Source organism: Boleophthalmus pectinirostris, unplaced genomic scaffold (assembly GCF_026225935.1).
Source record: "Boleophthalmus pectinirostris isolate CB_2022bp ecotype Guang Dong unplaced genomic scaffold, ASM2622593v1 HiC_scaffold_15, whole genome shotgun sequence".
In the NCBI taxonomy this organism is placed as follows: Eukaryota; Metazoa; Chordata; class Actinopteri; order Gobiiformes; family Gobiidae; genus Boleophthalmus; species Boleophthalmus pectinirostris.
In genome coordinates this window covers 6,629,658-6,655,257 of record NW_026571070.1, presented here as the reverse complement: position 1 = coordinate 6,655,257, position 25,600 = coordinate 6,629,658, and the positions used below count along the sequence as shown (strand labels likewise).

At 39.6% G+C, this 25,600-nt stretch overlaps 1 protein-coding gene across 1 annotated transcript in view; it reads right to left on the bottom strand.

Moving 5' to 3' along the window:
- Nucleotides 1-5,738: 5,738 nt before the first annotated feature.
- LOC110175540 (cadherin-12-like) overlaps nt 5,739-25,600 on the bottom strand; it is a 458,088-nt gene continuing 438,226 nt past the window's right edge. The window contains 2 exon segments of the mRNA XM_055150970.1: nt 5,739-6,345; nt 21,583-21,834. Coding sequence (XP_055006945.1) covers nt 5,831-6,345; nt 21,583-21,834 — 767 coding nt within the window. The 3' untranslated portion in view covers nt 5,739-5,830.

The window sequence follows — 25,600 nt, the reverse complement described above, 5'->3', positions numbered from 1 at the left end:
AAACACAGAGCACGCTCGCTGCGGTTGACGTCGTCGTGTCCTCCGGTGTGCATGCGGGACACTTTTGGGCCGTTTAATGTTCACGCTGGAGATCACATACAAGTCGTGTTTAATTGGAAATGTGAACGACCTCGCAAAAACATCCAAATTAAGCATTAAGCCCTGCAGTCTGAACGTAGCCTTAGACTTAGACTTAGACTTAAGACAGATTTCATTAATCCACAAGGGAAATTACGTGGACACAGGAGCTCACACATCACATTACATTTCAATAACAAAGAGCAAAACGTATAAAAATTGTAATAAAACTTCTAAATAAGTAGCAGTAAAAAACAGCAAGGGACTAGTGTCAAATAAGGTATAATTATACAGGTAACACTTTATTTTAGGGTACACTTATTAACATCTAACTACCCGCTAAATGGGTAATTTGTCATTAATTAGTATTTATTCAGCCCTTATTAATGCCTAATTTCCCATAAGCTTTGATTAATATTTATATTTTCTGCTATTAATTAGACATTTACAAACACTTTCCAATTAATACACTTCATATTACTGCTTATTAATATGATAATAAGCCATTTTTGTCCATGAATTATGATTCTAATAAGCTTTTGGCGCAAATAACTAAAACCTACATTTCTTCTGCTGCTAGTCCTTAACAACACCAGCTTATTAGAATCATAATTCATACAAAAATTGCCTAGTATCATATTAATAAGCAGTAATAAGGAGTGTATTCATAGGATAGTGCAAATGTCTAACTATTTAACCCTTATGAATCTCAAATTCCCCAAAAACTTATTCTGCTATGAAATACTAATTAATGACAAACTAACCATTTATAACTAACTGAAAAAAAAAAAAGTATATCACAGTTATATAATTGTGCCTTATTTGACACCTTGCTATTTTTTATTGCTACTTATTTGGAAGTTTTATGACATCTTTTTACTCTTTGTTATTGTAATGTAATGTGTCCAAGTAATTTCCCTCGTGGATCAATAAAATCTGTCTAAGTCTAAATTTGCAGATCAGTGGTTTATGCAGGTTTCATTAATCTCCCAACATCTTCTGATTTAACCAGTAACTACTCCAAAATGGTTAAATTAGAAATGACATTACCAATATTACCATTATTTTCTGATCTAATGAATTTGAACCTTATGAACCTTGTTAAAGCAGAAATTTGACAAAACAAGTGGATCGGGAGTTGAGGTTTACACTTACATGGGTATTTTTAAAAACCTTTAACACGCAAACAGCCAATTCACCTCTGAAAATGAATCTTTCTATAAACTCTGGCTAAAGTGAAGATTCTGGAAAGCTATGGTTTAGCGTTTGCGTGTTAAGTGAGATAAAAGTTGCGACCAATGTTTCCCTTTTGCTCTGTTGATGTTGATGATGATGTTGGAGCATTCAGAGCAGCAGTCACATTTCTTCTTTTGAAATATTTTTCATGTGCCGCCCAGAGCCTTGATGTAGTTATGACGGCGCTCGATGGCGAATTTATGCGGGTTGATGTAAACGGAAACTTATTTGAAAACGATGCTATGTGCACGATGTTATTTTGGAAAACAGAGGGAGGGAAATATTCGTTTCTCAACATACCCGACTCTTCCTAATTTCAGAGGGAGTGATTGACAGGTGGCTTAACCAATCAGAGACACACGGTCCATTTGCGTCAAAAACAAACACAAAAAAGGGAGAAAAACTGCATAAAAAACTGAGAAATGGTGCACAGGGTTCCCACTCTTTTTCATTGACAAAAATTCAAAACTTTTCCATAACTTTACGGCACCCTACATGTGTAGAATTGATCATACGTTTTGGGCTACTTATGAATTTTGTCCACTCTCCTTATGGTTTGGTATTATAGTTTTTAACATTCAAAATCCCGACAGTTCATTTATTGTCGTCTCTTGCAAACAAAAGGTGCAGACGTTTGGAAATAATCATGTTAGCTTAATGACAACTTAACAGAATGCTGTAGTTGCGTTAAAGAGATACTAAAATTCCATGACTTTTCCAGAACTTTCATTGAATTTACAAAAATCCATGGCTTTTCCAGGCCTGGAAAATTATATTTTCAATTTCCATGACTTTTCAGGATTTCCATGACCACGGGAACCCTGGGTGCAGATTTTTACAGAATCAACAACTGAAGCACCAAACTACAATTTATCTCAAAATGAAGAGATACATTTTTTTGTGAATGTTACGAGAATTTTGAGCGTTGGAATGTTCTGCATTTGAGAAACACATGATAGAAATTAGCAGCTGTGGTTGGATCAACAAAGATGAGGTTGTTCATGCTCTACGGTCCAGCTCCAGACTGGCTGGTCAGGCAGTCAGGCAGTTTTTTGTGGAAAACAAGACTTCCAAAAATACAGGGACATTGCGGCACACTGATGAAATGATAATGCATCAGTTTTATACAGCGCTTTTCTGGACACTGAAAGACGCTTTACAGAGCATTATTCATTCACCCCGTACCCGGTGGTGGTAAGTTACTGCTATAGCCACAGCTGCCCTGGGACAGACTGATGGAAGCGAGGCGCCCCTCCGACCAGCACATCTCTCACACACACACCATTTTCATACTAGGCAATGTGGATGAAGTGCCTTGCCTAAAGACTCAACAACAGTTTTTGTGACTGCCTCCCCGCAGTGGCATCTGATTTTCCCAGTGGTCTCCCATCCAAGTACTAACCAGGCCCGGTCCTGCTGAGCTTCTGAGATCTGACGGGATCAGGCTTTGACAAACTGGTGTAGCCACGAGACCACTTAAAGGTGGTTTATGCAGATTTGATCTCAATCTCCCAAAATCCACTAAGTTAACCTCTATCTTCTCCAAAACAGCTCATCTAAGGTAAAAATGTCATTACCAAATAGTGTTTTATTCATCCATTTCATGATCCTTTGTTGTATTTCCCATGTTCTCTACTCATTTGGTCTAGTGAAAGCGATAATAAACATGAAGCTTTTGTCCAAGTGTCATTTATTTAAGAAACCCAGTGTTTATTACATGACTCAACTGCAGTATTTAGCCCTAAGTCTCTTTTTACAACTCTAGTACAAGTTTATTCACACGGCCCAGACAGAAACATACATTTCCATTGTGGGCTTTTTCATTTTAATAATTACAAAATCTGAAGTGTCTGCAAAAATAAAAATACAGGTTGATGACTGAGAGATAAATAGATAAATAATCCGATATCCCATGAAATCTATCAGTCAATAAATAAATACAAATAAATAACATTCAGAACTTCTTTGGCCAAGCCTGGGCCATGGTCGGGTGGACGCCTGTGCAGCTCAAACTCTGCGATTGAAAAAAGATGTAGCTGATGTTCGAATGGACTCCGCCAGTGAAAGAACAATTAGTTTGAGGCACTTTTAAGGATGCTGCAGGAAATGGCCGCATTTCCTAAAGTTTTTCCCAAGAGGAGACAGAAATGGCCGACAAACATTCCATGGAAAACGGAGGGAATGACCGGGTTGCTAATTGGAACCGAACGATACAGAGGGTTGGGAGTCCAAAGAGGGTAAGTGGAATTTTTTGGGAATATTAAAGGTGCACTGCGAACTGCTTGTCTCCTTGGAAATCTTATTGGTTTGCCTGTAGAATGTTTCACAGTATGGCATTAAAGGCGAGTTATTTTGGCATCATGTTACCTTTTATCGAAAACAACGTACACTACCGGTCAAACGTTTTAGAACACCCTCATTTTTTCCTGTTATTTATTGCAATTTAAGATGTGTAAGTCCAAATGAAGAGCTTGAAATGGTACAAAAGTAAGAACTGAACAGCCAGAGGTTAAAAATAAAGATAAAAGAACAAAACACAAGTCCAAGCTCTGCCAAAACTACCTCAGGAAAAAAGATCAAGATCGAAAGTTGGAAAACATGGAGTGTCCAGCACAGTGTCCAGACTTAAACTCCATCGAGCTGGTTTTAAATGATGAACTGGACAGAAAAGTGAAGCAACCTACAAGTGCCACACATTTACGGAAACTTCTGCTCGGGAAGAAGTTTCTGAATAATATTTGATTTCTATTGTAAAAAGAACAAGCCACGAGTGTGTTCAGCTGTTTTATCTGCCAAAAGGTGGACACTTTTTGAATCAAAAGTTTAGAATATGTTTTAAACCATAAAAAATTGGAAAAAGTGTGGTGTTCTAAAACTTTTGACAGGTCATGTATTAAGATGTTTTATAAGTTTTAAGTTAAGTAAGTTTTTTGACTCTGAGCAATAAAAACACCATAATTGAATTAGCGCAAGATTAATAAGTTGGTAACTGTTGAAACATCTCAGGCAAGGTATTAAAATCTCCATGGAGACAATATGCAGCTAACCTCTCACCAGAAAATTTACACAGTGCACCTTTAAATTGTAATGTGTAAAATCAAAATAGTATTATGGCTATGTATTATATTATTAAGTTATTATCTTTATTTCACTGCCAATAGTTAAATAATTTTACCAATTTAAGGAGCTTTGTGAACCGAATGTAAACTGTCAATTATCTAAAAAGCATACTGGAGTTTGCTCAGAATAGACATTTAAAAAGTTTAGATAAGTCAATTTAATATTGAGTGGATGTACAACTGCCTTATAAGTTTAACACTAAAAATGCGCTATGTGACTTGTCTCCATGGAGATACAGACAAAATGGAGTTATTGTGTTGCCTAGAATGCGCCACACTATGGCATTAGAGTTTTACACTCAAACGAATCACCGTATCGGAAACTATTTGCGTCCAGACACATAATTTCTGTGTCCGCAAGCCTTCCCTATCCACACCGCTTTAAGCATATTTGTTTACGTTTTACAGAAACAAAACTTAAAACCGCATGGTTAATTTGCATAAACTGAGCGCTCGAAAAACGGCTCGCTCCTTGTGCGCTGATGTGGTTCAGCTTCTGTCGAACTAAAGGACAGGACTCAGTGGAATATGAGAGTTCTTTCTGTGACAGAGGGGTGTTCTGCTGATGGTGAGTCTGTTCTGTGCTTCTGTCGCATTGGAGATGGTTCATGTTAAACTTTTCAGAGATTGTACATCTGCAGGTCGTATAAATGAATGGACATATATTCTAGCCTCTTAGCATTTTGGTGGTGAATTACTTCGCGGCGCATAGAACTACATCAGCGTATCAATATTTTCAGGCATCCACATGGTGCCTGATCAGTTCTGCATCTCAAATGAATTTGTGGGAGCTGGCTGCACCAGATCGTTCCATCTCTGGAGCCGTTTTCCATCGGATTAGTGTCAAAAAACACTGCATCTGCAACAAAAACGACTCAAATACGTACTAGTGTGGCGTAATAATAGATTTTCTTCGGGTGTTTTGTGGAGTGGGTAAGACTGTTTTTAGTAGCAGGATAACTATGGCCATTGACATGCACTAGTCTAGCACCAGTGACCTCTGCAAATACAAGGATTGGATATAATATTTTAAAAAGTGTCTCCACACGTCTCCAACACTCTGACTAGAAAATGAGATCCTGTGTCTAAAATTCAGGACTGTCCCTTTCATAAATAAAATCTTGATCCATTTAATGCCATACTGTGAAACGCTCCAGACAAAGCAGTAACATCTCCATGGAAACAAGCAGGCAGCGTACCCGCCACCAGAAAAATTACGCAGAGAACCTTTAAAGAACTCATCTATTTACAAAAAACTGAACGCCACTTACTCTCTTCAGCTTCTCCGACCCTGGACGCTGTTACAATTCTGGGACAAAGCATGACTAAAACAGTGCACAGAAATAGTGACGAAAACGATACACAAAAACGTCGTGAAAAAACTGTGGAATAAAACGTCAATGCGTGTTTTCCGTCGTGGTCGAGTCCGATTGAGTTTCCGAATGTTCCCCGAAAATCCCGGCTAGCGTCTTAAAGCGGGGACCCCATTCGCTGAGGTATTCGTAGTCCTCCTCCGGCTCTACCACGTGAGTTTCAATAGAACTCAGCGAATCCGCCACTGACCCTTCGCCTTCGTATGCATAAGTGGCCAAAGAGTCATAGGGAGGAGCAGAATTATCCGTGTCGTGGTCTTTCAATCGCTGGGTAATGAAATCTCGGATATCTGCGCTTTCTTGAGACACGGGGGCCCGCTGGTTTTTGAGCTTGAGTTCGGGTTTGACGTCGCGGCGGAGCATGTTTTCGTTGACGGCTTTGGGGTTGCGTAGCGTCCCCATGTCGAAGGCGTGCGTGTCCTCCTCGCCGCCGCCCTCGTCGTCGTAGTGGATCACGTTGTCGCGGATGTCCTCCTTTGACGACATCAGCGTTTCCTTCTTCTTCTGCCGTCGGAGTCCCACGTACAGCACCACGATCACTGCAAAACATAAAACAGACAAACAAGTGATTAAGGGCTCAAATCACGCTATGTTCGGTTCTGCATTATAATTTTGTTTCCTCGTCATCTTCTCTCAAACAGAAAACGTGCAAATTCCACCTTGTGATGTCATGTGGTAATACAGGAAGCGCTCCATTGTTTTAAACTCCGTACGAAACCGTCTGACCTTGCAGCATCAGGATTTGTTCCCTCTATCTTAGGTGGGTCCTTTTTTTATTTAACCAATCGCTGCTATTTGGTCGTGACGTATATAATGCGCCGGACCCCTCAGTGGTGTCAACAAAGCAGAGGGTGAACAGGTCTGTCAACGATCATTGTCGTTTCTGCGAGGTGAACCTGCAAATTAAAGGTGCAATAAAAAATACGAGGTTTCTACCGTCTACATCCATCTCGATCGCACCACAAAAGGGACACAGACAGGTGCTTGAGTTTGACGTCATTGCTTCACAGCTCTTCGCTGATTGGCCGGTGCACGGTCTACAACTTCCGGAGTTAATGCAAACCGTCTAGTGTATTCCGATTCCTGACCTAGTCGTTGGAGAGAAATGAAATTGAGCGGAGGCACTAAGTGGCACCAGCCTGGCTAGACTATCTCTACTGAACAAAAGAAAACTATTGCTTCATGAAATCACAGAGCATTTTGAGCTTTGGAGAGGCAGACAGACTAATAATAACGGATAGTACTAATAATACAATAAATAATGAAACAAAACACAACTCCAGGTATGTTTTTGAGGAGGTAACAAATTTATAACATGACTTAAAGCTCACAAGAGTACATTCTGTGTAATACAGGACCTTTAAGGTAGTGTTGAGGACAACCTTTTCCTCCTGTGTTCGTCAGTTTCGTCAGTCAGATAAAAAATACACTAATACACTTGAAACTGAAATAAAGATGATTTACTTATTCCAATATTAGGAAGTCATACTTGTACAAGGAGTCTGTGTCGACATTCCCATGCAGAGACTCAATGTTTACGCCTGTACAATGACTTTAATACACAAACTATAGTGGAAGGGTAGCCTGATTCATCAGCCGGTTTCATTTTGTGGAAACCGTCTGACCTCGCAGCATTAGGATTTGTTCAGTCAATGCTAGGTGGGTAGGCAATCACTGCTATTTGGTCATGACGTATGTAATGCACCAAATCCCGTAGAAAAAAGGACAATAACGTCTTTCCCCTTGATAAATTTCACCAAACATTCTCTTTATTCCAGCTTTAAACCCTCGATCTCGGGAATCGTTGCCAACACAGAATGTCTGTCTTCGTCTACATCCATCTCGACCGCTTTGCTTACTGTTGTGCTGTACCACAAAAGGGACCCAGACAGACGCTTGAGTTTGACGTCATGGCTTCACAGATCTTCTCTGATTGGCCGGTATGCGGTCTACAACTTCCGTCTAGTGTATTCCGATTCCTGACCTAGTCCCTGGAGAGAAAGGAAATTGAGCGGAGGCACTAGGTGGCACCAGTCTGGCTAGTGGAAGGCTACCGTGGTTTAGACTTTGTGCCTCGTCGTTGGTGCACAGTCCATTGTCCCTATCAGTAGTTCTTGTCCTATTTAGTAATTTTGCTGTTAGATAGATTGGAATAATATGCATTTGTCTTGACATTTGTCTCTGAGTCTGAGCTGTGATCAGAGCCTCATCTTCAAATGACCTCAGTACAATTATGAACTATAGTAGTGATTATACAAAATAGCTAAGCCTAGTTATTTATCTTAAGAGTAGATTTTAAAGGATGAGCAGAGACACTGAAGGGAGTAATTATGCATTTCTATGTGAATCTGCTGTAGAATAAATCTATACAATATGTCTAAATATATCTATATCTAAAAGTTTGGTTATCTCTGTCTTATAGTAAACTGGTTTTCTGGGTATCGGTGATTTCTGAGAGGTTTCACAATATGAAGAGAGGAAAATTAAGACAGGAAATCCAGCTCCAAATGTAGCGGCACGAGATTTTGAAACTGTTTTTACTGTTGTCAACTGTGGAGCCGTCACTTTGACAAACATTTGTGATGAATTTTCCAAATTACTGACGTTATTTTTCTAGAATTATTGCAACACAACTAAGCTCATAACGGAAAGCAATTTCAAAGACAAATAGTTTTAGCGCAGGGCTCGCCATCTGCCACCTGAGATGTTATTGCTTTGCCTGGAATGTTTCGCAGTTAGGCATTAAACTCATCCACCTCCATGCAGACGAGCAGTTACCGACGAGGACAACTTACAAATCAGATCTATGGAATCTAGCCTGCCGCTTACAGTAAGAATGCATGTTTTTTTTCAGTTTTTTGGGGCAGCACCTGAAAGTGGATGAATGGAATACATGTTTAATGCCATACTGTGGAACATGCCAGGAAAAGTGATAAGATCTCCAAAGATTCAAGCAGGTGGCTGACCCCTAAAAATAAGTGTTACATGCTGCTCATTTAACATTGCAGTTAATCTGGTTAATATTATGTTAACATGACACTAAATATGTGTTGGCATTAAGGATTAACCAGACTGGGGCCACCTAGTGCCTCCGCTCAATTTAATTTCTCTCCAGCGACTAGGTCAGAAATCAGAATACACTAGACGGTTCACAAAAGTCCCAGAAGTGCGAGTTCGGGCACCAGCCAATCAGCAAAGAGTCTGTTTGGTGAATTTCATCAAGGGGAAAGACGTTATTGCCCTTCTTCCTACTGGATTTGGAAAAAGCTTAATATACCAGTTAGCTCCGTCAGCGCCGCATAACATACGTGACAACCAAATAGCAGCAATTGGTTAAATAAAAAAAGTACCCGTCTACCGTTGAGCGAACGAATTCTAACACTGCGAGGTCAGACGGTTTCCACGAAGTGAAACCATCTGATGAATCAGACTAATTAGGGATGGGCATTTGGTAAAATTTCAATAGTTGGGAGAATTAACAATAGATTTTTGATTAATCATTGATCGAATTTTTAAAATTAAAATTATTATCATTATTATTACTATTACTAATCTGCATAAATAAACTCAACTTTACAACATATAAACTAGAACCACTCTAGAGACGCATCAGTCCGTTTGCCATTATAACACATTTGTTTACAATTTAAAGAAACGAACCTCAAAACTGCTTGGCTCATTTACATAAACTATTGGCACTGCTCTTTGCTCTTAGCTCGTAGCGCGGCTCTTTTCATTTCACTCACTTTATTTATGTTGGTCACTTTATTTATTTTGGCTACTGCTGTGATGAAAATACTGAAAAGTGCACTCAACTTTATGTTGCAGTAACCGGGATATTGCGTTTACATGCACCATGATGAAACCGGGACACTCAAAAAACCTGATCATACCCGGGACACTGATGTGCTGTAAACACACTCACTGACTGGTACAGTGTCTCCAAGGAGCCAGAGCCCAAACGTGGGACTGTGAGGCACAACTCCAGTGTTTATGCCAGATGCAGCCTCGTCTCCTTACAGCACAGCAACCTGCATTCGGTTTGTCGATTAAAAATGATTGACGAAATTCTTAACAGTCGATTATCGATTCGTCGACTAATCATGCCCATCCCTAGTTGGCATGTAAATACTGTGTGTGCATCTAAACTCTAATCTCAAATACTAAAAAGACCCATATTATAATGTTTAATGTTTTTACCTCATCAAAAACAGACCTGGAGTTGTGTTTTGTTTCATTCACACATGTTTAACTCACAATTCCTGCATATTTAGGCTGAGTTCTTCTCTCAAACAGAAACACTTTGATGAGGTAAGAACATTATAACACAGTTTTACACTCACGAGAGACAATTTTGCGCAATATAGGACCTTTAATTGCAATGCCGGCTTTGAAATCCTTCTGAAACCCGCGGATAGCTGAAAGAGACATTCCCAAAATATATTCTAAGCCTCGTACAATACACAAAACCATGTACTGGGTGAAAATCTTATCCCCGACTTTTTCATAAAGCTGGTATTCAAATCAGATCTGCATTTCCTCCCAAACATTTCATCTCTCCGCTCGATCTGTCTTTTTCACTTTGCCATATTTTTGTTCATAAATGTAAAACAGAGCGTATGTTTCCCCGCTGGGTTTATGAGACTGCAGCAGGATCTGTATGCAGAGTCACGGCTGGCATAGGCCCAAATGATTCAAATGAAAGAGTTCAATAAATACATTGAAATCGTGCAAAAGACACATTTAAATAGGTCCCATCTCCTCCACCCGCAGCCTCTGCACTTCCTCTGCTTTCTATGACTCCCGAATGGTTTCTGCGGCGCGTTCTGCAGTGCCTGAGCTCCCCCTAGTGGACAAGCAGGAGAGTTCAATAACAAATATAACTGCAGCTCTAACCTATACACTTCAAAAAAAAAAAAAAAAAAAAAAAAAAAAAACATTATATTGATTACAGTTAGTTAAATCCAACCAATCCAACTTTATTTGTATAGCACATTTTATAAACAAAACAGTTTCCAAAGTGCTTCACATAGCAATGCACACATTGCATTTTACTTAAAAAAAAAAAAAGAATTAGGTTTCAACCATAATGAAACTAATAGAATAAATAAAATAATAATAATAAAATCAATAAAAAAAAAAAAAATCATATCAATACATTAAAGCAGTACTAAAAACTAAAATAGATAAAAACAATAAAATAAAATAAAAACAATAAAATTTAATTAAAATAATAAGATAAAAACAATAAAAAGAAATAAAAACAACAAAATAAAATAAAAAAACAATAAAAACAATGAAATAAACACAGAGGACCACACAACTCAAGCCAGAGAATAAAAGTTAAAGGTGCATTGTGTAACTTTTCTGGTGGAGGGTCTTCGAGGACACCAAATCAGACCAAGTTACAAGCCAAATCTGTGGAGAGGCGACCCCGCTCACAGTCAGAAAATCAGTTTTTTAGGTATTTTTGAGCTATAAAAGCACCTGTAACTGAATAAATGTAAAGTAAAGCTGCTTAATGTTGTACTGCGGGACATTCCAGGCAGAGCAGTGACATCTCCATAGAAACAAGCAATGTGATGAACCCTCCACCAGAAAAGTTATACAATACACCTTTAAGACTGAATTAATATTACTGTTTTGATCAGGTAGTAGAGATGCGCTAAACTGCGGGTCGGGCGGATGACGTGACGAAAAATAATATTTTAATTAAATTCGGGCGGGTGGCGGTTTCACTACTCAAATAAAAAACTCTGAACTCGGAGCAAATGGGATTGGACCGAGCGGATGGCGGGTGGGTGCGGTTTTGAAAACTGGTTAAAAACTGTGGTTGCAAATGGATAGCGGGCGGATGATGAGTTTTGCGATGCGGTTGCGGTTGAAAAAGTAGCCCATCCGCGCATCTCTATCAGGTAGATGTATTAATTACTCTTACTAGTACTTTAAGAACGCATTTCATTTATGAAAAATAAATGTCATGTAGATTTTACTTGTGTATATTCGAAAAAGGAGTGGGAGGAAGTAAACACTTATTTAACCCCACCCCCTTTTTTTAAGGTCTTAAATGTTCCACAGTATGACATTATGATTATGTTAGACTTAGACAAACTTTATTGATCCACAAGGGATATGATTTGAGTGGTGGGGTCACCTCTCCGCAAACCTGGCGTGTAATTTGGTCTGATGATGTCACCTGCTTGTTTCCATGGAGATGAATGGATTGCAAAAATCCTTGGTTACATAAGAAAATCTCCATGGAGACAAGCAGATGGCGGACCCTTCAGAAAAGTTGAATGGTATAACTTTAAATTGATGTATTAATAAATGCATTAACTTCACTTGTATATTATTTAGTTTAAAATACATTAAAAAAAAAAACAAAAAAAAAAAAACATTGGAACTGGTAGTCAGATAGTCTAGATCTGTATAGAAATAAGAAAATACCACTAAACAATGTAAACAACAATACAATTGACAGTTGTCAGGGTTACGTAAGCCGTTTCTGCAGTGCATCCACATGAAATGGTGTGGGGAGTATTAGATTTCTCATTGGGACAAACTGGGTCACAGCGAGCGTCTCACAGGAGGTATGAAGAGCTCAGTGAAATGCTCTCAGCGTGAGGCCGTGTGTGGGCCACTCGGCTGCAGGGACAGACTGAGGCTCCAGGGGGTGCTCTGAACACATCCTCCAGGATCACGCGACAACACGGGCCAAAATACTCACTGTAATAAAACTCATACCAATTTATATATCTGTTTATTTGTTATTTTTTATATGAATGTTTTTGTTTTTTTGTTTTTTTTTTACAAGGAATTTGTTTTGCTGTTTACATTAGGGGTGAATGTGAGTCTTAGAGTAGGTAAAGACAGACGAGCCCCCCTGCCCAAAATCCCATCTTCATCCAAATTCATGCACTTCTTGACTAAACCATGACTAAACCAAGACTAGACCAGGGCTAAACCAGGACTAAATCAGGTTTAAACTAGGACTAATACAGGACTAGACCAGGACTAGACCAGGACTAAACCAGGACTAAACCAGGTCTAAACCAGAACTAATCCTGGACTTGAGAGAGAGAGAACCCCAAGCCCGTGGAGAAGGGTGTCCGCAAAGCACAACTGGGCGACGGCTCGGCTTAGCTCAACGGTCTACGCAGTTCCATCCCGACACTAACTCCTGGTTTAGTCCTGTTTTAGTCCTAGTTCAGTCCTGGTTTAGACCTGGCTCTTTTGCATCTCCCAGGGGAAATGGGCCTCACCTATTGTTTACTGTCTAAAGCAGACTTGGAGAAACTTATCCATGCGTTTGTCTCCAGTAGATTAGATACTGTAATGTTCTGCTCACTGGTCTCTCCAAACGAGCTGTGAGACGCTGCAGAACATCCAGAACATCCAGAACAGAACGCTGCAGCTCGGGTCCTTACTCGAACTAGGAAGTACGAGCACATAAGTCCTGTGCTCAGGTCTCTGCACTGGCTCCTGTGCCTCAGAGAATAGACTTTAAAGCAGCTCTGCTTGTACAAGTCTCTCCATGGCCGAGCACCAAAGTACATCTGTGACATGTTAGTGTCATATGAACCATCTCGCACTCTGAGGACCTCAGGGACCGGCCTCCTGCTGGTGCCCAGAGTCACGACTAAACAAGGGGAGTCAGCGTTTCAGGTTCATGCAGCTAAAACCTGGAACAGTCTGAACATGTGAGACAGACTCTTCTGTGACGCTGTTTAAATCCAGACTCAAAACATTTCTGTTTAACTGTGCATATAACTGAAAGGTTTTCATTCCGCACTCTTCTCTCCAATTTATGTCTCTCTTTTTTAAAATTTTAATCTTCATGATTATTTATGTTTTGATTTGTTTTTATTATGATTTTAATGTATTTCTTATTCTGTAAAGCACTTTGAATTACTTTGTGTACGAATTGTGCTGTACGAATAAACTTGCCTTGCCTTGCCTATTGAAAACCACTGATTTAGATTTTAAAATCAAAAGATTGTTCAGAGTGCTTTTTTTTTTTTTTTTATGTATTATTATTATTATTATTATTATTATTATTATTACTTTTTTTCCCCCCTTGTCCCATTGATTAACTTTTCTAACTATTCTATTGGGGGGGAGGGGGTTGTCACCTGCCTATCACCAAGGCAACCTAGAACATTCCACAGTGTGACATTAAACTATCTATCTATCGCCATGGTGACAAACAGGTGACACCATCAGGCCAAGTCAGATCTATGGAGAGGTGACGCCGCATACACTATAGTAAGAATGCTTTTTTTTTTTCATTATTTATTTTCTTTTTCTCAACACTATAGAGAAATTTGACGCTGTAATATTACAAGCAGACGCGTTAAGAAGAAAAGTTACACGGTGTAGCTTTATGTAATCACTACAACTTCATACTTTACATGGTTTTACTTTATGATATATGCGTATGGTATAACTGAACACGCACTACTCCCTCTCTCAATGAATGATCCAACCGCTATTCACAAAATCATTATAAAGACAAGTATTACTATCTCACTATCAGCTAAAAGAGGCCAAGGCTTTGTTCAGACACACTTGAATATTCTTTGTGATTATCAGCGACTTCGTTTTCAAGTGCCTCTCGTAGAAGTGGGGCAAGTAAGAAATTATCCAGACAGAGAACCGCTCTTGAACTTCCGAACCCGAACGAAAACGAAATCAGAACTGGAATTAAGACATTAGTCAGAGTCGAGTCAGAGTGTACCTGAGGGTTTTGTTTTCCAGTGTAAGGACATTAAAACACATGGCTTGACCTTGTAGTGTGAACGGTGTCTTGCATGGAGGCACAATAACACCGTATTCAACGCTGAAGGTGAGAAACGAAAGCACAAAAATCTAAAACGATGAGTAATCTAAAGGGTGTGGGCTGGTACTAACCCATCAAACACATTTATGAGATCAGAGTCTCGTTAAAAGTGAATGCTGAGTGTGTAAACCTTTTGGTGTTTTATTTTTGGCATATAGATCATTGGCGTATAAAACTGACAAACCAACTTCAGCTGGGATTTCTGAAATTCTCTGTTGCATCGAGTGCCAACTAAACCTCCTCTTTTTCATGTAACTTGGTGAGAAAACCTGATAAATGACAGAAATATAATGAAATACATTTTACAACAACATGTAATATAATTAAAGGGCCTATATTGCAGTAAGTATTTATACAGCGCTTTTCACAGACATTTTGTCACAAAGACACTTTACAGAGCATTATTCATTCACTCTATACCTGGTGATGGTAAGCTACTGTTGTAGCCACAGCTGCCCTGGGGCAGACTGACAGAAGCACGGCTGCCATGCCAATCGGCGCCATTGGTCCCGCCGACCACCACCATCACTCACGCACACACCACTTTCATACTAGGCAATGTGGGTGAAGTGTCTTGCCTAAGGACGCAGTTTTTGCCACTAGCACCAGTGCTAATTTCCCCCTGTCGTCCCTGGGCAGGTTCATTGATTGATTGTATTTAATTGACCTTGACTATCAACTGTTCTTCCTGGAGACCTGTAGCATGTTTTGGGTTGATGGGGGAAAACGAAGTGCCCAGAGGAAACACATCCAGACACAGGGAGAAACATGCAAACTCCACACAGAAAGGCCCAAGCGTTTAACGTTTAACACACAAACCCTTGCGTATTTAGGCTGAGTTCTTCTCTCAGACAGAAAACACTCTGTTCCACCTTGTGATGTCATGTAACCACATGGAACTGCATTGCTCTGTTTTCAAACTCCGTACATCTTCTCTAGAATTATTTGGATGATTTCAGCCCTAGACTTGCCAATCTCTCCTGAACTAATAATTACTAATGGTTGATTTCAAAACTGTCCGCAACAGTTTGTCAAATCCTGATCCTGTCAAATCTCAGAGGCTCAGCAGGTCCGGACTTGGTTAGTACTTGGATGGGAGACCACTGGGAATCCTAGGTGCCACAGGGGGGCGCCAGTCACAAAAAAAACATGTCAAAAACAAAACAAAAACAAAAAAGTTGTTGTGTCCTTAGGCAAGACACGTCACCCACACTGCCTAGAATGAAAGTGTGTCCGTAAGTGTCGGTGGTGGTCGGAGGGACTGATGGCGCAGATCGGCAGCCTCACTTCCGTCAGTTTGCTCTAGGGCAGCTGTGGCCACTGTAGCAGCACCACTGAGTGATGAGTACATGTAAAATGAACTGTAAAGCGTCTTTGGGTATCTTGAAAGACGTTATATAAATGCACTGATTAATTAAACTACTGATTCATGACATCACAAGGTGGAACAGGCCATTCTGAGTGTAGACAGTAAAGGATGAAGGATTACACAATGTGTGAATGAAACAAAACACAACTCCAGACATGTTTTTGATGAAGTAACAACATTATAACACGACTTATAGCTCACAAAAGTCAATTTTGTAGAGTGAGAAAATTTCACATCGATTAAAGTTTATGGGAATAACACCTGCTTGTCTCCATGGAGATCAGAATGGTTACTGTAATATTTTATAACAGGAGTCTCCAACCTGAAACTCGGGACCTACCAGTAGCTCTCCACCCCCTTGTACATGTATCATTTTGATGCACTAAAAAATCAGATAATGTTTTATGTTTTATATCTAAGGCTGCGTTCAGACTGCAGCCTGAAGTGACCCAAATCCGATTTTTTGGCCCCTATGTGACCTGTATCCGATCTTTTAATGACAGTCTGAACGACGCAGATCCGATTTTTTCAAATGCGACCCAGGACACTTGGATATGTGGTCCTGAAACCGATACATATCCGATCTTTTGACATGCGACTTCAGTCTGAACAGCCAAAGCGCATTCATCCACCTACACGTTATCAACAAGCAACAAACGTCACTATTCTGCGCTGAAGCAGGCGGAAACCGGAACTGTAAAATCGCCAGGTGCTCAATGCTCGCGTCCATGTTTGGACAACTTCCGTAAACACAGAGCACGCTCGCTGCGGTTGACGCATGGGGTTGACGTCGTCGTGTCTCCAGTGCGCATGCGGGACACTTTCGGGCCGTTTACCGTTCACACTGAAGTCACAGACAAGTCGCATTTAATTGTAAATGTGAACGACCTCGCAAAAACATCGGATTTCACAAAAAAATCGGAATTGAGCGTTAAGCCCTGCAGTCTGAACGTAGCCTAACTGTTCCTCGTCTAAGGCTTATGTGTACTCAAACATTTTGCCACTGCTAGAGTAGGTCTCTGGGTTTTTCATTTTGTAAATCAAAAAGGTTGGAGATCCTAGTAAGAATACGTGTTTTAAATAAATTAAACAAATGAATTCTCTTGCACAATTAAAAAAATAAAAAAAAAATGCTGAAAATACATTTATAATCACTGGCTGTTGTCCAATAAATTAATATAGCACAAACTTCCATGTATTTTGATCTGGCATTCATACTACTCGACCAAACCAATATATTTTCTTTTACGTTGTGCCCTAAGATAACTCTGACTTCTTCTTATTATTTCTGTCAGAAAAGTTTTGTCTCCAAAGAACAATACTTGAGACAGATTTAGAGCCGAGTAAATGCGGCTGGACTTACAATGAAAAACATGAACTTACGACACAAACCACGGTCACATTTTCATAATTCAGCCGTGGCCTCATAAACCTGGACTCGCGCTCCTCTTTTCCTTTTTCTTTTCCTCTGCTCCTCTGTATGCAGATGAGAGGAGGGGCCGTTATAATGGCGCTGTATTAAGGAGTGTATTTTACTACCTCGACCTTGGGAGAGACAGCCACGGGCCCGGAGAGATTACACCGAGTTTATAGAGCCCCTCCCACTCCTCCGCAAATGACCAAACTCATATGGGGCTTTTTAATGAACTACGGTCTCCAGAGGGGGAGGGGGGGGCTGCCAAACCAGGTCTGACGGTCAGCGTGGAGAGAGGGGGAGGGGGAAGTGCTTGGACGTTCGGCTCTTATATGAGATCCGAATCTTTTGAATCCGTTCAGTCGTGATTGGACTCACGGCTCCTTCAAAGAGCTCCTCAAAAGACTGGGTTTTTATATTATTTATTTATATGACAAAAGCCAGTTTGAGAATTAATTTTAACTACAAACTAATCAAAGAAAGAGAGAAATGACCAAGACTCAGAACCCAGAAATGGTTTAAATTGAGAGTGGGAGTATGTCTCTATTTGAAAATATGAAATTCTAAATTAAATGTTGCACTACAATAATAATAAAAATAAATAAGTAAATAATAAAAATAAATAAAATACAAATAAATAAAGTAAAAATAAAATTAAATAATAAAATAAAAATAATAAACGTAACTGTTACTATAATGCCATTTTTTTTTTTTTTTTTTTTTTTCCCAATGGATAAAGTTCTCGCTCACTGTTCCTACTAGAGATGCAACAATATTCAATATTATATCTAATCATTCGATACTGGTCTCACGATTCGATACACGTGTTTGTTCGATACATGTGTCGATATGCACGTGTCCCTCCATCCGCAGTGTTGTCGGTCATTTATTTTGGTCCTAAAGAGAAACAGTTACTGCAGTGTCCTTGTCAGATGTGGCAAGAAAACAGGTCGATAGAGTCTTACAGCTGAAATATTCTAACAGAGGTGAGTTTTATCTTTCAGTCACTTTTTTATTTTACGTTGATAGACCCAGGAATGACAAAGTTATTAACTTTTTAATAATTTAGAATCACTTTTGGCTTTAATCAAATGTGGTGTATTCGCACATACGACGCGCGACACAACTCGCAACATACACAATCTTTTTCTTAGACTCTATCGCATAAATTTGACTCAGAAAACGGTCTGTCGAGACATTTCTATGTAATATAACATAGTTTTAGTGTCACAGATTGTAGCGGGGCAGTGTGGGAGGAGCTCATTAGCAGAAAAAAAATTCCGAGATGTTTTTTTTTGGTCTTAAAACATATCGAAATCAAATCGATACCGTGACCCGTGTATCGAGATATGTATTGAATCGTGGGAAAACCATATTGTTGCATTCCTAGTTCCTACTCTGCATTGGTGCTGGTTCCAGTGTAAAAATGTGTAAAAACTGGAAAGAAAAAAGATTTGGTTCTTTTAAAAATGAGATACAGATTGTGCACTTTAAAGGTTGTATAGAGGATTTTCCAAGGAAAGAGAAGAACAGCAACTCCACAGCTCCCTAAGTAGAAACGCCTCCTCCCGCCTCCTCCTTACACTAGAAATCACGCTTGTTTACAGCCGGTGTGCGTTCAGAATTGCTTTTGAAGTTTCCTGTCCAGAAGTAATTTAGCGACCGTCGCGTCCGTCTTTAGACCCTTCGCCTGCTTCAGTGCGCGCCATCGCTGGAAGAATCTCCAAGCATCACTTTAGTTTGGCTTCGCTGCTTTTCTACTTCTCTTCTTCTTTCAGCGAGCTCAAAAATGGACTTTCTTTTGCGGCGAACTGGTCGTGGATTTTTGTCTGCCATTGCAACAAACTTTGTACAAACTGCGAGGAAGCTACAGTTAAAAAAAACCCACTAAGAACAGCTGCGTTGGTCAAGTAAACAGCATCTTGCGAATATTGAATGCGTGAGAGGTGAACGTAAACCACGTAATCCCAGCGAACCGGCGAGTCAGTCACATTAGAATTGTAGGAAGTTTCATTGACAACCTAACAGCCAATAGAAAACAAGGTAGCCTATTTATCTATTGGTTAATGTTTATCTGGAACCATCACGTCCACAGTTGATGGATTTTCATTTTTTGCCATCATAATTACAAGGCTGCTGCATCTCTATAATGGTATTTTGAACTTTCATTGATAATTTGAAACAAAAAAATCCTCCTTACAACCTTTAAGGAACTGTTCAAAATAGTCAACCTGTTCACAAACGTCACGTCAGTAAAGGAAGGGTGGGAGAAGGGTGGAGGACAGAGTGGAGGAGTGGTGGAAAGAGAGGGAGGAGACAGGATGAGAACGAGGAGAAAGAGGAAGGGAGGAGAGAAGACGAGAAGAGGAAGGTAAGGTGATGAGACAGGAGGAGAGAGGGAGAGGGTCGGGCGCTAATAAAAGTTTAAAGGAGGCGAGGAGGATAGAGAAGCAGTGACATTCTGCTTTTCTACTGGGGTCAAATAATTCAGCGGGGAAGTGAAAGCGAAGACATGCAGCTGTGAATCTGCCGGGGACATGTCTGGGGCTGACGTCCGCGGAAACGTCATCACAACAAAGCGCAGCGTGCCCTCAGGCCCTCCTATGGATAACTGCACATCACACCAGCAAACAGCAGATGATTTTTTTGTTTCATTTGTACCGAAATGACTACATGATGCTGCCGAATCCTTTGTGAAATTGCCTATGAAATGGCCTAATGTGCAACTCTATTGCCTATTGTGAAAGGCCTGAACAGGGGCTAAAAAGAAAGAGTGGAAATAAAATAAACACGCTGTAAAAGACAAGTTAAAAAGCTTAAAATAGGTGAATAAAAATGCACAACACGATGCAAAAATAGATGAAGGTGTGATGTGAGAAGTGGAGTGGAGTCTGAATAAGTTTTTGAGTTGTAATTTGAAGAGAGGAAAGGAGTTGACTTTGCGGAAAAATAAAATATAAATACAAAAAATAAATAAACGCCGCATCCCGCAAAAGCTGCATCCCGCAAACACCGCGCCCCGCAAACATTGTGTCCCACAAACGCTGCATCTTGCAAGCACTGTGCCCTGCAAAAGCCGTGTGCCCCGCAAACACTGTGTCCCGCAAACACCGTGTCTAACCTAATAATCGTAAACTTAAACCTAACCTTAGTCGTAACTCCTAACCATAGCCCTAGCCTTAAAGGTTGTATAGAGGATTTTTTAAGGGAAGTGAAATACAGCAACAGTCATTTTTCAAATGTTGTGTATGTGTGACACCACCGTCCTCCTCCACAGTTCCCTCAGAAGAAACACCTCCTCCCGCCTCTTTACTCTAGAAATCACGTTTGTTTACATCCAGTGCGCATTCAGAATTACTGTTGAAGTGACCTGTCTAGAAATATTTTAGCGACCGATGCGTCAGTTTTTAGACCTTTTGTCTGCTTCAGTCGCACTATCGCTGGAAGGAATCTCCAAGAGTCACCTCCGTTTGGCTTTGCTCCTTTTCCCCTTCTCTTCTTCTTTCAGCGACCTCAAAAACTGACTTTCTTTTGCGGCGAACGGGTTGTGGATTCTCGTCCGCCATCGCAACAAACTTTGTGCGAATTGCGAGGAAGCGACAGTTTGAAAAAACCTCTAAGAACCGCTGCATAAACCACGTAATCCCCGCGCGCCGGCGTTACAGTAGAAATGTAGGGAGTTTGATTGACAACCTAACAGCCAATAGATAAAGAGGGAGCCTCGTTTTCTATTGGCTGATTTGTTTATCTGGCCTCACTACGTCCACAGTTGATAGATTTTCATTCTTTTTTTTTTTTGGTCATCATAATTACAAGGCTGCTGTGTCTCTGTAATGGTATTTTAAACTTTCAATGACAATTTGAAACAAAAAAAAAATCCTCCATACAACCTTTAACCCTTACCCTCACCCTGCCATTTTTTTTCCAAATTTTTGCATGTGTTTATTAAAAATAAATAAATAAATAATCAAAGATAGCGTACTTCCAGTTTGTAAAGGGGCGTGGTCACAATATCCATTTTTGTTCCCATTGCCATGAGGCGACTGGCTACCAAATTTGGTTTGACTACACCAAAGAACATGTAAAATTAATACATGAAAAATAAATCAAATAATAAATGAATACACAATGAAATAAAATCATGAATGTCTCACCTAGCAGTATGACGATGCAGAGGAGGATGGCGATGAGGGCTCCGGTGCTCAGACCCACAGGGAGGAAGATGGCCTCTGCGCTACAGCTGAGCACCGACCCGTCCGAGCCACACCCACACACTCGGATACTCAGGGTGCCCGTGCTGCTTTTAGGCGGGTACCCGTTGTCCTCGATCACTACGGGCAGCACGTACAGCTCCTGCAACCGCCGCCTGAACCCGCCGCGCTTAGTCACGATACCAGCTGTGTTATCTGCAAGGAAAAAGAACAAAAACAAAAGCATTTATTAAGTGTTTGACCATTTTCAAAGTTCTATATTACACAAAATTGACTAGTGTGTGCTTTAAAGGTGCACTATATTTAACTTTTTGGTGGTCTGTCATCTGCTTAAACAGCTCTACTTTACGTTTCTTTAATTTGGTGGATTTATAACAAACAAACAAAATCTAGAAAAACAAGCATTCTGACTGTGAGTGGAGTCTCCTCTCCACAGATCTGACCTGTGACTTGGTCTAGTTTGGGCTCCATGAAGATTTTAAGTCATGTTATAATGTTGTTTACCTCATCATAAACAGACCTGGAGTTGTGATTTGTTTCTTTCACACATGTTTGAGTTATTTTTTATTATTAATCCATCTATATATCTGTTCTCTGAAACTGTTCTGCAGCACCTTGTGATGTCATGCTGTGGTAAACTGGGAAAAAAAAAAAAAAAACAATATCTAGGTGAGTTAAAATGACTTAAATTAAGAACATTTGACTGTATTTGAGTCGATTCAACTTGACAAGTAAAATTATCTACCAATGGAATAAGTGTTTTTTGTTTTTTTTTCTTAATTCAAGCAACATTTGATTTTGTTTCTTATTTTAAGTGCAAAAAGTTGTTGTTTTTCATATTTTAAGTGAAGCAAGATATTATCAAATTAAGAATTTGCGTGTGATGGGGCAGTCATGTGATTTACTGTTTTGGCGACCACACTAGAGGTCAAGGGTGGGGTTGATCTGAAAGGTGTTTATTCAGTTACTACAATATAATCATGGCTACTTTAAGCAATGCAAACAACATAAAACTGTCTGAAATTGCCACCTCATTGGATCAGCCGTCATTAGAAAGATATAATGTCATCCTCCTGGGTTGTGGAATAAATCCCGATCTGATTCCGACACTCGCTCTGTGCCCAATCTCCAATATCAAGATATTTACAACTACTTAAGTCATTCGACATTGTCCTACACCGACCAAGAACTGAAAAGCTACAAGGGGTTAGAGGCTTATAAATATTTTGTAGCGGAATGTGTGAAATCTCTGTTGATCAACAAGCCGTCAAATCTGTTCCTGATAACAGCCAGGGTAAGTAGAATGCGGGTCAAAATCAGGGGGATTTCGTGTGGACCGCACGGCGCATCTTTCTTATTTTATCGCAAACAAATACTACAGGTTCGTCCAAATAGACAGTTTGACCTCCAATATAGCGGCATAAACAACAGGTCACGTGCTTTTGTGACATACACGCAAAACCTGAATTTTAAGTAAAAAAAAAGTCTTACTCCACTGGAAGATTATTTTACTTGTCAAGTGAAATTTACCTAAATCATGATAAAACTTTCTTAATTCAACTCTTATCTTGACTAGATTTTGTTTTTTGAAGTGTAGTTTTCAAGTTAACAACTCTTTTTTTTGTCAGTAGAGATTGGAAATTCCAAAGCTGAAATTATCCAAATGATTCTAGTGAATGTGCATAGGGTTTAAAAACACAATGGAGCACTTCCTGTATTACTACATACAGTGTTGGGGAGTAACGGTTTACATGTACCGCCGTTACGTAATCAGAGTACAAATTATGAGTAACTGTATTCCGTTACAGTTACTGTTTCAATGAGTGGTAATTGGATTACAGTTACTTTGCTGAAATAAGTGGATTACAAGGCGGTATTTTCCTGTTTTCACATTTTGTGCTACATCCCATTTTTTTTTTTTATTTTGGTAATTCCACTCATTGCCGGAAACCCAAACAGAACGCGCGCAATAAGAGCGATGTAAACGTCATGTTAAAGTTGGCGGTGTCAGTCACACAGTGGAAGCAGCAGTGCATTGGTAAAAACGCATTTGTGTCTTGGAAATTCTTCTCCCGATGTGAGAGATATATATATAAAAAAAAAAAACAAATATAAAATCGCCTACAACTTAAATGTGAAACTGGAGCTACTGGCACCAGTGAAAACAACCTGCATAGACTCATAATATCTGCACTACTGTCCTATAGTGACCTGCCACATGAGGGGACGTGCACACAAATAATATTTTTTAATATGGTGAAGGAAAGACTGATCTTGTTACTGTTTTTTAACAGACAAAACCTCTTATATTAAGATGTCGTGGTCTTTGTTTCTCTACAGCAAACAGTTGCTTATTCATGGAGACTTGGGCTCAGACAATTTGAAGACAACAAACAAGAATTTTCAGGATGTGGTTGCTACATTCATGTCGTTTAAAAAACATGACAATATCAAGTAATCCAAAGTAATCAGATTACGTTACTCACTTTAAGTGATTTAATGGATTACGTTACAAACTACATTTTGGGGTGTGTAATCTGTAATCTGTAGGGGATTACATTTTAAAAGTAACCTTCCCAACACTGACTACATAACATCATAAGGTGGGACAAAGTGTTTGAGAGAAGAACTCAGCCTAAATATGCAGGGTTTGTGTGTTAAACATGAAATGAAACAAAACACAAGTCCATGTTTGGTGACGTGCCACCTCCAGAAAGTTACATACTGGGTTTTTAATCGGCTAAGGTAGAGTATGCAGACTTTTGAAAACTATGATTAAAGCTATAGCTGAAAATTCCACACAAGGAGCGGAGAAAGTTGAAGAGAAAGTTGGGCCGGTTTGATCTGAGCAGGATTCAAAGTGTGTGGACCAAACGAGGAGCTCTCAAACATCACATCAGTCAAACTTCAGAAGGTCCAAAAGTCTGATTCTCTGAAGGGAAAGCGCTCTCTGTTTGATGGAACCAGGTCCAGACTTGTCTAAATGATCAAAGTGTTTCCTCAAAGAGCTCAACATTTACATAAACCACTTTAAAATATCAGACCTACACGAGCAGTTTTGAGTTTGCTTTGAAATTTAAAATAAAAAAAGATTGATAAATGCATAGAATGGAAGCTTTAAGATTGGGGCATTTTACTTCAGTGATCAAACACAACACACTTAGGTCACCGTGTTACCTTTTATTGTTTTGAAAATGCTGTAATCGCAGAAAACAATGTCTTAACATGATTTATAAGTTTCAAATTCATTCTTGATGCTCTCCTCTTGAGTCTCTCCTCCCTTTTGCTGTCCATGCTAAGTCACTCCCCCTTCAGAGCGCCATCCCAACACAATCATCTATTAATCTAAGGAACATATGTCTGCATAACTCTCGAACTGCGTACCCGAACAATCTCAAATTCGGACGGTGTTATACTAATGAGACAGAGGTGTGAAGTGCCAATTTTCATGTTATTAGGACTAAAAATGACAAAGATCTGGTAAAATGAATGATACCGATCTATTAATTCAAGGATCGTCTGTGTGTGTTTCTTTGTTGGTTTGTTTGCTTGTTCCACGCATAACTCTCAAATCACTCATCCGACAAATCTCAAATTTCGAGGGTGTCGTCCTAATGGTACAGGTGTGTGTAGTCCCAATTTTCATGTTGTTAGGACAAAAAATGTCAAAGATCTGGTCAAATGAGTGATATTTATCTATTAATTCAACGAACGTCTTTTCGGTATTTGTTTGTTTTGATGTGTTCCATGCATAACTTTCGAAGCGCTCACTCAACCGATCTCAAATTTGGAGGGTGTCATTCTAATGGGACATGGGTGTGCAGTGCCAATTTTCATGTTGTTAGGACAAAAAATGCCAAAGATCTGATAAAATTAGTGATATCTATTAATTCAAGGAACGTCTGTCCGTGTTTTTGTTTGTTTGACTTTTCCACACATAACTCTCGAACCGCTCATCCGA